At 42.4% G+C, this 11,808-nt stretch overlaps 1 protein-coding gene and 1 long non-coding RNA gene across 2 annotated transcripts in view; one reads left to right on the plus strand and one right to left on the minus strand.

Moving 5' to 3' along the window:
• The window catches only part of xkr7 (XK, Kell blood group complex subunit-related family, member 7), a 57,420-nt gene extending 56,428 nt beyond the window's left edge, over positions 1-992 (minus strand). The window contains exon 1 of the mRNA XM_035383467.1: positions 408-992. Within this exon, the coding sequence (XP_035239358.1) occupies positions 408-958 (551 nt within the window). The 5' untranslated portion in view covers positions 959-992. The remainder of the gene's footprint in view (positions 1-407) is intronic.
• On the plus strand, positions 785-11,322 carry LOC118208619. The gene is made up of 2 exons (XR_004761598.1): positions 785-906; positions 10,600-11,322. It is a non-coding gene; the product is annotated as an uncharacterized LOC118208619 (long non-coding RNA).
• The last annotated feature ends 486 nt before the right edge of the window (positions 11,323-11,808 follow it).

Raw genomic sequence — 11,808 nt, forward strand, 5'->3', positions numbered from 1 at the left:
GTTAGGCTATGGGGACAAAACCAATGCAATGACGACTTTTTCGGAACAGTTTCGAGTACAGTATCTGTAAATGATCACACACATTTATTCACTAATCTGGCTACGTGCTGTGGCCTTTCTTGCATATTTCTGTCACCGTCATCATAAAACATTTTGCATAAAAATTGTATAGTTTGAAAATAAACCTCTTGTAGCATCTTAAGAAGTAAAGCAGAGCCACCACTGAAATATTTCAACCTCTTAATAAAATACAAGTACCACATAAGTTTGGCTATGCTGACATGACTTGACTTTAAAAATATAGGTTTTATAGCACTATGTCGTCGTATTGTCTCATATATCTCGCTGCTTGCACGTGTTTTATTTATGTGTAGCATATGTAGCACAAACTATAGTAGATATCTTACCGCCAGACCTGTCCAAGCTGCAGTATGTGAATGACGGACTGGAAAAGCCACATGCAGATTCTGCAGCACCTCCGGGTACCGCTCCTAGTGCCCGTCGCAGGCACCATTCTGGCCCCAGCAGTGCTGCCAGCGCCCCGCTGTTCGCTGCCCTTGGTGCTGAAATTGCAATCTCCCCCCGACGCCGCTGCAGCCGCCGCAGCCGCGCTGACGGCGGCAGCTCCGCTACTGCTGCCGTTGATATCCGAGTAATCGTAGACAAACCACCTGAAACTCAACACCTGAACCACAACAGAGGGAACCACTACGAAGACCAGCGTCAGCCCGAACCACCAGTACTCCCGCCTCAGGTAGTAGTCCGCGGCCAGCCACAGGTCGGTGGCCCCGTCTGAGAAGAAGACCAAGAGGGCGCAGAGCACCCAGCAGCAGTCCAGGAGAGAATAGCGCTTTCCGGCATGGCGATTTTGAAGTGGGCGCTGTTCGAGGTTCGCCAGACTACGAGGTGGGTTTTCATCCTGCTCAGACACGGCTGCTCCATCCGATTTAGCGGCCATGTTTGTTGTAGAAAAGAGAGTAGGAAAGGGAAAGCGAGGGAGTGTAGGGGGAGGGGGTGGTGTGCGCGCGCGCGAGACGGAGAGAGAGAGAGAGAGAGAGAGAGAGACGAAGTGAGTACGAAACCAGGTCTTCGGGGCAAAATGGGGTTAATATTTAGATGGTTCGATTTTTCGGTTGCATTTACAAAATAATTAGCCAACCGTGTTGCTTTTTTATTTATATACAATATTTTTTTGAGAAAATATTCACGTTTGGTAAAATAACTCGCGGCTGTGGAAAGAGTTCCATTCCTTCCATTGCATGTTGGTGGAGCTTTGAATCTTTGCTGACTCGCTGTTCTGGCCTGGTTCTCATGGAGAGGGGCGGAGGTCCACAGGAATACAACGAGGGAAGAAAATTTATTAGAAACAAGTTAAGTCAATTTTAAGATGTACAGTGAGCTCTAATTATTCTCATGTTATTGAGGGAGACTTTTATGTCTGTTCTTAAATCAACCCCTTATTCTGCCACTTATAATGATTGATTTATTCTATCTGCCGAAGTTCTTTTTTTAAACTACGATTGTAGCGTGCAGACAATACGGAATGCAAACAAATCTCATATGATAAATGCATTTTTGATAAGTGAACAGTATCTTCTTATTTCCATTCTTCTGTGGACCATACAGATTAACATACGGTACACTGCCTTAAATACGGCATTGAAGACTGTTGATTCTGCTCCGTACAAATGTAACGAAATGTTCCATTTGTATGCGCCATCTGTGCAGTTAGGCTCCTCCTTTTGTAGGCGAGGAGAAACAGTATCCCGTGGTTAATGGTAAAAATCATGATTTCATAATATACCGTATATTTACAGTTCTAGGGTGTTGATTAAAGACAGATGCGACTCATTTCGACCATAATGTCCTTTATAATCTCTACGCGAAGATTCTGTTCAAATGCTTCATTGTCATGTTACCGATTGTTTGCTGTGCGTTTAAGTTTCCTGTAGTTAGGCCTATATATGTCAGCTAAATGTGATAAAAAGGAACAGTAGTGTATCAGTTAAAGAAGAGTTTGCAGCACGTGCTTACAAATACAAAGCATTTTTCAGTGAAGCATATATTTTATTCAAAAGAAATCATTTGCTTGACCCTCTCGATTGTACCAGACATGCATATGCTTAAAAGCAGTAATGTTTACTGGATCTGCAGTTTCAACAAAAGATAATAAATTAAATTAAATAAAGACCCAAACAATCGCCTTCACTTGCCTAAAGTCAATTTAATGATTTCTTAAACAGCAACTTAATGCTTAAGCTCTTTAACTACTGTAGCACAATGCATCTTAAAGCTGCTTAGACTGTATTCATAGTAAAACCTGGAAAGTGCCACTTTTCAGCTGACGATTTCCCCCTGGTATTGTAAAAGGGGGCACCCCTGGCCTTCACTTCCTGTCTGCAGTTTCTGGCTGCGATAACATTTAATATTATTTAGTCTGAGATTAGAATTGTGCTAGAATTAAAACGCAGTTTAGATCCACTTACACTGGAAGAAAATACCCAGCTGGCACATATTTTAGAAGCTCCCCAACTTCTTGAAGGACTGATTTTGCTGATCAATCATTTATTCTGTGCTGTAAATGAGCTGAGCTGGCTTGAGGCTGTACAGATGCCCGTTGAAGCACTATTGTAAGAGAACCTTACCTAATGCTCCATAACAAATGTAAATGGAAAATAAAAATAAATTACCCTAAGTCTGATCCTGGACCCTCTTTCATTTTCATATATTTGATCTTAGTGAAATTAAAATCAAACGTGTATGTAATGAAGCAGCTTTGATGTGGCCCCCTGGGGTGAGGGATGAGATGGGACAGGGATGTGGAGCCAGTCTTCTCAAGGCAGGGGAACTGAAACTCATGGGGATGGAACGGGAGCCACAGCTGAGAAACTGGTGTGTTTTAAGTCTTGAGCACTAAAAAAAGGAAAGTGAGGCTTTGGCTGGCATAGGTAGACCAAACGGAGTGGGTGCAAATGAGCTATGGGATTACATCACTTTCTTCCTGTTCAGCAGACTTACAGTATAATGACAGGTCTTCACATCCCCTTCTCAAGCAGCCTCAGAGCTTTACTGGTGCAACTGAGGTGAATTACCTCTCTTAAGAATGTGGCAGTAAGTAGACCTACTCAAACCCACAAGCCTCAGGTCTGGAGTCCGGCGCTCTAGACCCTGCAACACATACCGCCCAGCATAGCCAGAAGATTGGTGTGTGGTTGCCAGGACAGGCATTTTTAATTGGTGATGGAGTAAAGCAAGATCAGAGAGGACCAGATGAGCAATCATTTACTCTGCAACTAACTCTCTTGTAAATAGCAAGTTGGCTTGTCTGCCTGCTGGTTGCACGGCTGGATCAGTTTGGTCCAGAGCTTTTGGAGCGGCTCTTCCGAAGGAGTGGCGTGTCACGTGGAGGAGACTTCTCTGTGGGTTTGCTTATGTGTCTCCGTGGTGTTGCTGGTTCAGCTTGTCGTTGTTCAGCTCTGACCCCTTGCCCCATCAGCTCGACCGCACAGCCATGGGTTCATCCCAATTCAGCTTAGCGTACCTCTTTTCAGATGCTCTGGAGCATAAGGTTCTTGGCTGCAATGACTAAATTGAGCCCTGCTCTGACAATGCAGTTTCCTGATTTCATGAGTCAGGAACACAGACTCATCACTCTTCCATTTTAACTGGAAAACTTTAACATTTTTAATTACATTCAGTGAGTCAGATGTGTAGAGTATGGAACTGGGTTTTTGGATCTCAATACCCTTGAATAATCACTCCTGATTACATTACTGGCATTTAGTAGATCCAGAGCGACTTACGCAACTTTTGCATTTTTATATAGTATCCATTTATACAGCTGGATATATACTGAAGCAATTCAGATTAAGTACCTTGCTCAAGGGTATAACAGCCATATCCTAACAACCTTTTGGTTACAAGCCCAGTTCCGTAACCATTACACTATATCGCTGCCATGTCTGCATTGGAAATAAATAATAAAACAATGTAAGACTGTGCAAGATGTCAGTGTACACACAGTTATAGTTCTAACATATTCTCAAACTGAATTTACTGTTTTTTCTGGGTCAGAGCAGGCCTAACCCGTTGCTTCCAAGATAAGGGTAGCTGGTCATATTGAATGCCATTCAGTGCAATAGACTGTTGGATTATCTTTTCTTCCATACAGTACAATTCTTTGGTTTAAAAGTACATCACTAGAGGGCTGTCATCTCCACTTTGGTGATAATGGAGGGCTGTCTGACATGTCAAGATTGATTGTTACTCAAGCAGAATTTAAGCTGCACTTTATCAAGTTCACTTCAACCAGTGATTTATGACTCACCATGAATAGAATGACAAAAGATTCTAGATGGCACAAAAGCAATTTTTGTAATTGTAATCTTGAGCCTCTTGTTTATCACAGCTAGAATTGTGTAATATGTGTGAACGATAAGGGTTTTTTTGGGGGGGGTGGGGGGATGGGGGGGCGGGGGGTTGGAGGGACTCTCTTATCTGTACTGTTTGCTACCAATAAATATGTATATGTAACTTAAAACTCTTTTGTCCCAAGGTTAAATTCTCTTAGTATTGATAATAGAGGCACCTGTAACATCTGGCCAACATAGCTGAGATGAATATTATAGTCCAGTAAGCTGATTTAGGACTGGATCTTTAGGATGTACAGCTGCTTTGAAGAACCACATGTCTTCAGGGGGAGAAAAACACTTCTGTTTGGCCTACCAACTGCAAAAATTGGGTTGTCATAAGGTAATACATTTATCACACAGGATGAAATTAAATACAATATAATTGCAGTACTGTATAATAAAATTCCTCTTGTATTAAAACTTCATATATAACCCAGAAAATAAAAGAAACCCATGTCTGTGGGTCCTCAGAGTACACAAGCCTGTGTATGTTCTCTTTGCATGTTGCAAGCAGGTAAATAATTCAAAATAAGGCACTCATTGCATTTCAATTTCTCTTTATTAAAATGGTGATGCACCACTCATCATGTTATTATGTTCCTTTGGAATGTGGGCAGCAGAGTGAAATACAGGGGGAGAGGGGGGGAGAGAGAGAGAGAGAGAGGGGGGGGAGATAAAACACGGAATTGGGGAGAGTAAGAAAGAGTGTATGTAATGCAGTGTGCTGAGAAATGAATTAAGTAGGGGAGAGAACTCTTTATCAGGAGACGAAGATTAATTCCAGGAAATCCTTGGAGTCCCAGTCAGCACTTTGAATGCGTTTAAGGGAGATCTTAATGAAAATTGTCTCCAGGCTTCATCTGCCAAACAGTAGTTATAGGATCTGACCATACATTTCATTGAACTGATTTGGCTCCATTAATTTATTGAAGTTTTTTATTCTATAGTTTAATTACTTAATGCACACAGTGGGGATAAGGTTCTGTGCTGCTTCATCAAAAGTGTCATCTGTACCGCTGTGTAATCACAACACTTTAAGGAAACCCTTATGTGTGTAAGAGAGTAAATCACTTCCTTTGCTAAATTTATTGGCTTCTTACCTTAATTAAGTACAATCTTGCAAAGATTTCAGAGGAGTAGGACCTGCCCAAGATCTGTAAGGATCAATTGTATCTACTTCTTTACAGAGCACTTTGCAATGGACTTCTCATAATGTGCCGGTCAATGGCATTCACCAAAATAGTTGGGTGAAGCTGAATGGAAAAACAAGGGATTCATGGAGAAATCATAAGGTGTGGTGAAGGAGTCACACCATACAAAACAGCGCTATGGATTAGACAGCTGTGGCACCCAACTTCTCCCATTCACTCACCTGGGGCAATAACGGGTTCAGTGAATCTCTGGTTCTTTACTGCTCTGAATAGGCATGTGTGTGACTGTCAGAACCAAGGGGATTACAGGTGACAATACAAGCGGTGGGGCTCCAGTCAAGTCTCAGCTCCGAACACCTACACATCTGTGTCACATCTCAAACTCAGGATCCAGAAGCAAAAGTTGTTCACAGGAAATGAAGCAACAGGCCCACGTGCACCAGGAGGGTGTTGGGCGTATGGAAAGCTGGTTATGGCTCAGGAGGTTATTACAAGGGTCAGAACTGTTTCTACTGCGAGGGTTTTTAAGACATACCTTTAAATGTGTGTGAAGTTCCATGTGCAACTACCAAAGGTAAGAATAAGAGATCAGTGAGCAGGTCAGATAGTGGGACCCTCACCCCAGGATGAATCATACAGTTTCCCTCTTTGGGCTGGGAGGTTGGGGGGTGGGCATTGAGGGTAGCAAGCGTGAAGAAGTGTGCTGTCAATCTGCGACTAAGACACAGGGACATGCACTGTAACCCTAAACCATGCATTATTGATGCGGGGAGCCCGTCGGTATGTTTTATTAATAACCTCTCAGACACACGCGGGCTCAGTCCCCTCTGTTTGGGCTGAAGGTGGGGAGCCGGGTGAGTAAAACAGATTTGACAGGTGGAGATTGCTGGGGCACTGAGGTCCGAAATGAAAGGATTGATGGTAATTACTCATGCGTCCCAGCTTGACAGTCCCTGGGCAGCCCAGGTGGAGATGGTGCTGTAATGGCAGGCGAGCCCCACGCAAATCAACTAAACTGACATTTTTGGAGATATAGAATTCAGCTTGGCGAAAACAGACTCCATTTTAAGAAGATTGTGTGAAGTCTGACAAAAATGCTTTTCAACGACAAAAAAGGGGGAAAGAGGTAAATTTTAAAGAATTTGCTGTAGAATGAGAAAATCGTACAGCGCACTGCTAATTCTGCTTAGGTGATTCAAAAATATTGCAATAATTAATTCATTAATTTATTTTAGTTGTAGTTCAGGATAAAGCAAATGCAGTTTCTTGTTCATAATGTTTTTCGCATGTCTCTGTTCCAGAAAAATGTAATAATGCATGTACATGGTATTTATATTTAAAAAACCAAGTGCAATAAGATGCATATGCATGAACCCAGTACAAGCTTCTGAAAATTGGCATTTTCACTCCATTTTCTATTCACAATGGAAAACCCAAGGATATTTAACTGACCTATCAAACTCAGGGTAGTAACAGATGAACGGCACTGTTCAGCCGGTATATTAAACATTCCTTATTTTCAATTGACCTTACCCCTTCATGTAATTTGTTTTTCATAGCTGTTTGGTATTCAGCAATAAAATGAAATTTAATAGAAGGAATATGAACAATGAAAGGAAACAATCAGCCAATGGTCTACATCTCCCATCTTTGCTCACAGAGAAAGTATATTAAAAAAATAAAATAAAATAATTCTCCACTCTTTTCCCTAACCACAGCGGCGTCTGCTGCATCGCCATCCACACAAAATCTCATCAGTGCACTGGAGTGGAAGACAATTGTCATTTAAACATGGCCCTGGGGAGAGAGAGAAGGGGAACGGGAAGAGAAAGTTACAGAACAGCAACAAAGAGGGCAACGAGAGAAGAGAGAACACGGATTACAGAAATAAGAGACAGAAAGACAGCGAGGAAGATGGAGAAAAAAAGGAGAGAGAGAAAGAGAGAGAGAGAGAGATGCAGTTTGAGGTTTAAATCAGCATAAGGAGAGAGGGACACAGAGAATGGACTATAAAGAGTGAGAAAAATTGAGGAGAGGAATGGGGTAGAAGACAATGGGAGAGAGAATGATTATTAGTGGGACAGGTGGAGTGGACTGAGAGAGGATTGTGGAGATTGGTGGAGATACATTTTTTTGACCAAAGTGCTGCACATGAATTTGTCTTTGACCCAGATTAGGAGTTCACCAGCAGCAGTTCTCTGGTGAGCATGTAGGGGCTTCACCGTAGGGGAGACAGATGTTTAAGATGGCTGGGAGACTGAGATTGTATAATACCAGAAAGATTCCTTGCAGGAGAATACTGCACTTATTGTACCAACCCAGAAATGATTGTATTATACGCAGAAATCTATCAACAGAAGAACAAATGAAATGCGGGAAATGTGAACTCCTCCCGTGGGATAGGAAAGACACATCTTTTCCTCAACACCAAATTCATTGCACTTCCAGAATTGCTAAAAAGCAATCTATTCAGAATTATTTTAACCAATGATTTTTTGTTATGATTGCGCTATAATGACCACTTTTCTGTCTCTATTAATTGCAAGACAGTTTATGAAGTAATGCCCATTAAGGGCTTTTTTCTAGATCCAAACGTGTAATTTCTGAGGGGCTCACAGGGCGGGGGTGGGGGGTGGTGGGTGGGGGGGGGGGGTGGGGGAGGGTTCGAGTCTCGCTGCGCTTAGCAAAGTGCTCTGCTGTGGATCAGTGGAGAGAGAGAGCGAGGCCGGCTCCTGACCCTCATCATCTCTCGTCTGGCTCCGGGTTCGCTGGTGGCCTCACGATCTCATTTTAATGGCGTCTGGGGCAGGAACTGGCTGATGCCGCGGCAACGTGCGACTAGTGAGAATTGTGAAATGGAGTCAGATTACGTCACCGTGGGAACACCTGAGGTAATGTCTAGCCATGCACATATGTATATATCAGGCGGGGTATGACAAAGGCTTTTCTCCCTCCCAGTCACAGATAAAATCGTGGGCCTTTAACTACGAAAAGAGAGAGACCAAGTCTCTTAGGGGAACACACTGAAGCAATAGTATTATTTACATGTAAACAGGTGTGAATATCTACAGTGCAGAACTTTGTGGTGTAATAAACAATGATAGGTGATGCTGATCATTTAAATTATTTATAAAATCGGTATTTTATTGCATGTATATAAATTATTTAGTGAAAAACATGAATGTTTTAAGTTTATAATTTTTAACACACATGTAGTTAACAAACTTCATCTGAAACAGAATGTTGTCCAGTGCACAGATCACTATCTCCTGTGATTATTGAACGTTGACCCTATAATCATTATCCTCTATATTATTATCCTCCTATATTCTTTTAGGACAGCATTAGATGCAGGGAAACAAACTGCTTAAGTCAGGAAATTGGGTCCTGAGAGCATTTCATTTTAATTTGACTCCAGTCATTACTACACTATTGCAGATAGGAGCTTGAAAGTTCAGAAACCCAGCTGTATGTATCTGTGAGATGTGTATGTTCCTGCACTGTGAATGAGTTTTCTCCCAGCAATAAAACATCAGACGCAACATAAGGAGTTTGAGTGGGAGCACAGCATCATCTGCTGAAATCAGGCTCGCCGTCTAATCACGCCGTTGGATGGGGAAGAGCGCCGATCTGTGTGTGTCAAACAGGCAGCTGTACTGATGTTCCTAGTGCCCTTTTTAAAAAGCCCACAGAGGCAGGGGCTCCTTTGCTCGCTGTGTGTGTAGCACTGAGCCATCAGCAGAGCCAGTGCAGAGGCATTGCTGGATGCTTCCTTAGGGCTGCCTCATTAAGCTCAAAGGCTCGGTAACACAGGCGCTCAGAATGTGACCGTGGCTACATTCCCAATCCTTCAGCGCTCAACCTTGCTACTGCCATCGGGGTGCTGCACTGCTGCCACCTACTGGTGTTTATTTGAACTCACATGACGCACAGTCCACTTCAGTCTAACTCTCTATGTCAAATGGTATTCTGTCCCACTTTCAGCTGTACTATACCATCTGTAGGTTTAGATGTAGCAAGGAAGTCAATGCTGGATGGCTACAGCATAACAGTTTTTCAGTTGACTTTTATGATGCAAAGGTACAACGCAGAGTTTCCTTATTCTGTCTACCAAATGAAATGCAATTTGCACATGGACAGTTTTAATTTCAATAGCTGCCAAAGATCAAGGGTGATAGAGGATGGGAAATGTACTGTGGTAGGATATAGGAAAGTGTGATGTCAGCATCCTTGTGCTTTTGACTAGCACTGTACACAATGTCTCTGGGAGCATGCGCCACATGTTATAAAATGTATGTTACTTTAATTACAGGATCTATTTAGTTAAATAAATCAAATACCTGGTTAAAATTTTGCCATCTTACTTCTACATGATTTATGCAGCTTAATGTAGTTTTAATCATATAATTTCCCTGCTAAGCATTTGTTATAAAAGCAAATGTGAACAGTAAACTGTGAAACAGCCATGATACAATTTCAATATATCACATATAGGCAAATATATGTAGCAAGTCAAATATTAGTAACAGCTCATAGTCATTTTTAGTATCATGGATTACATTATGGTGCAGTAACAAATTTACTATCAAGCTGGCTAATTAGCTGCAGTACTCATTTGTTCTCCATCCTATTGTATGTCTGTCTGACAACAGAATCCTGTACACTTTCAGATTTGCTGACATTACCAGACATGACAAACAAATCACAAATTGTAAAATGTGGCCGTAAAATAAATCACCACGTTTGATAGCATTGAAATCTATTCCAAAGCATTCCAAAAACAAACAGCAGATGACATTTTGATTCACAAGTTTTACTGTTGAGCTCATTACGAGGAAAACATATGAATAGCCCCAATGCTCCCTTCTCACCATATATCTCTCCCCTCTCTTTCTCTCACTCTTTATAGTCTATACTCTCTCTGTGTCCTCCCTATGCTGACCTAACCCTGTCTCTCTCTCTCTCTCTCTCTCTTTCTCTCTCTCTCTCTCTCTCTCTCTCTCTCTCTCTCGCTCCTTGTGTAATGGTGGAAGAAGGAAGTTCTATGATTAGCTCCCGACAGGAACGTGTCCATCTGCCAAGGTCAGCCCCAGACGATTGCTCTTATCAGCTCCGCAGCAGCTGTCCGGGCTCGCTGCCTCGTGTAAACAGACGGAGGTTTGGCCCACCGCTTCTGTCTCAGCCGATAAGCCACAACAAAAGGACCTTCGAAGGAACCAGAGTGAACAGTCACAGCTCCCCGCGGGCAGACTTATAAATCCAGTCTAGTGGCTCGACTGGATCAGTCCCCTTCACTGCTCATTGATGCCTCTTACTGTTTGTAAAAGCAAAGAGCCAAACAGATAATAAGACCTGAGGCAATTTGTCAGAGTTCAGAGGGATCGTCAGATTGCGGTGCAGTATGTAACAAACAACAAACAACAAACATGGCGTAATAACATAAAAGTAACATATGTTCAGTGAGTAAACATCAACCTCATTTTTACCATAATATTTCAGAATGTAATATTTCAGTAATACAGGACAGTATGAAGAAACACTTAGTGTATGGACACACACAGCAACAAGCCCCCACCCCATGAATATCGTTTATGAGAGAATGAGGTATCATTACCCACAGACAATTTCTATAGGTATGCTTTCTTCTCAGTTTATAGTCCATTCAGATAAGACTGTCTAGACATGTAAAATGTAGATAACTGGCATTGTGGAAATGAAAAGAAAAGCCATTGTGAAATAAACAGAATGCTTTTACCAGGTGTTGCTCTGCAGTGCATTATGTATCGTGTGAACAATGTACAAGAGAAATTAGGGAGTAAATGAAATAGAGGGGAATAAAGAATCCGTTTAAAAAGATGGGGGGTCTTAGTGGACATTGTTTACAACTCAACATGTTTTTCCATAGTTTTGGTTCTCAGGCTGGGTTTCTGGGAGTGCATCCTGTCAAAAATGCCCCCCTCCCACATGAATGAGGATTCAGGAAAAACCTGTTTGGGGGGGAGGGGGGGTCTGAGATGGAGGGATTCGAACACCTGGCGGAGGACGATATTTCCCCCTTCTGTAGGAAACAACATGACATGAACGAAAACATGACGTCAGCACCAGTTCTCTCACTGCCCCTCTGCCGCTCGAATCCACCAGTGTCGAACCCTGGTTCCATCTGCCGCCTCAATTATGTGTGACGCCAGACCGGCCCTTTGCATCTCAGACGCCCGTGTGCTGACCTCTGACCTGCATTACTGTGG

The sequence above is a fragment of the Anguilla anguilla genome, chromosome 11 (genome assembly GCF_013347855.1).
Source record: "Anguilla anguilla isolate fAngAng1 chromosome 11, fAngAng1.pri, whole genome shotgun sequence".
Classification (NCBI taxonomy): domain Eukaryota; kingdom Metazoa; phylum Chordata; class Actinopteri; order Anguilliformes; family Anguillidae; genus Anguilla; species Anguilla anguilla.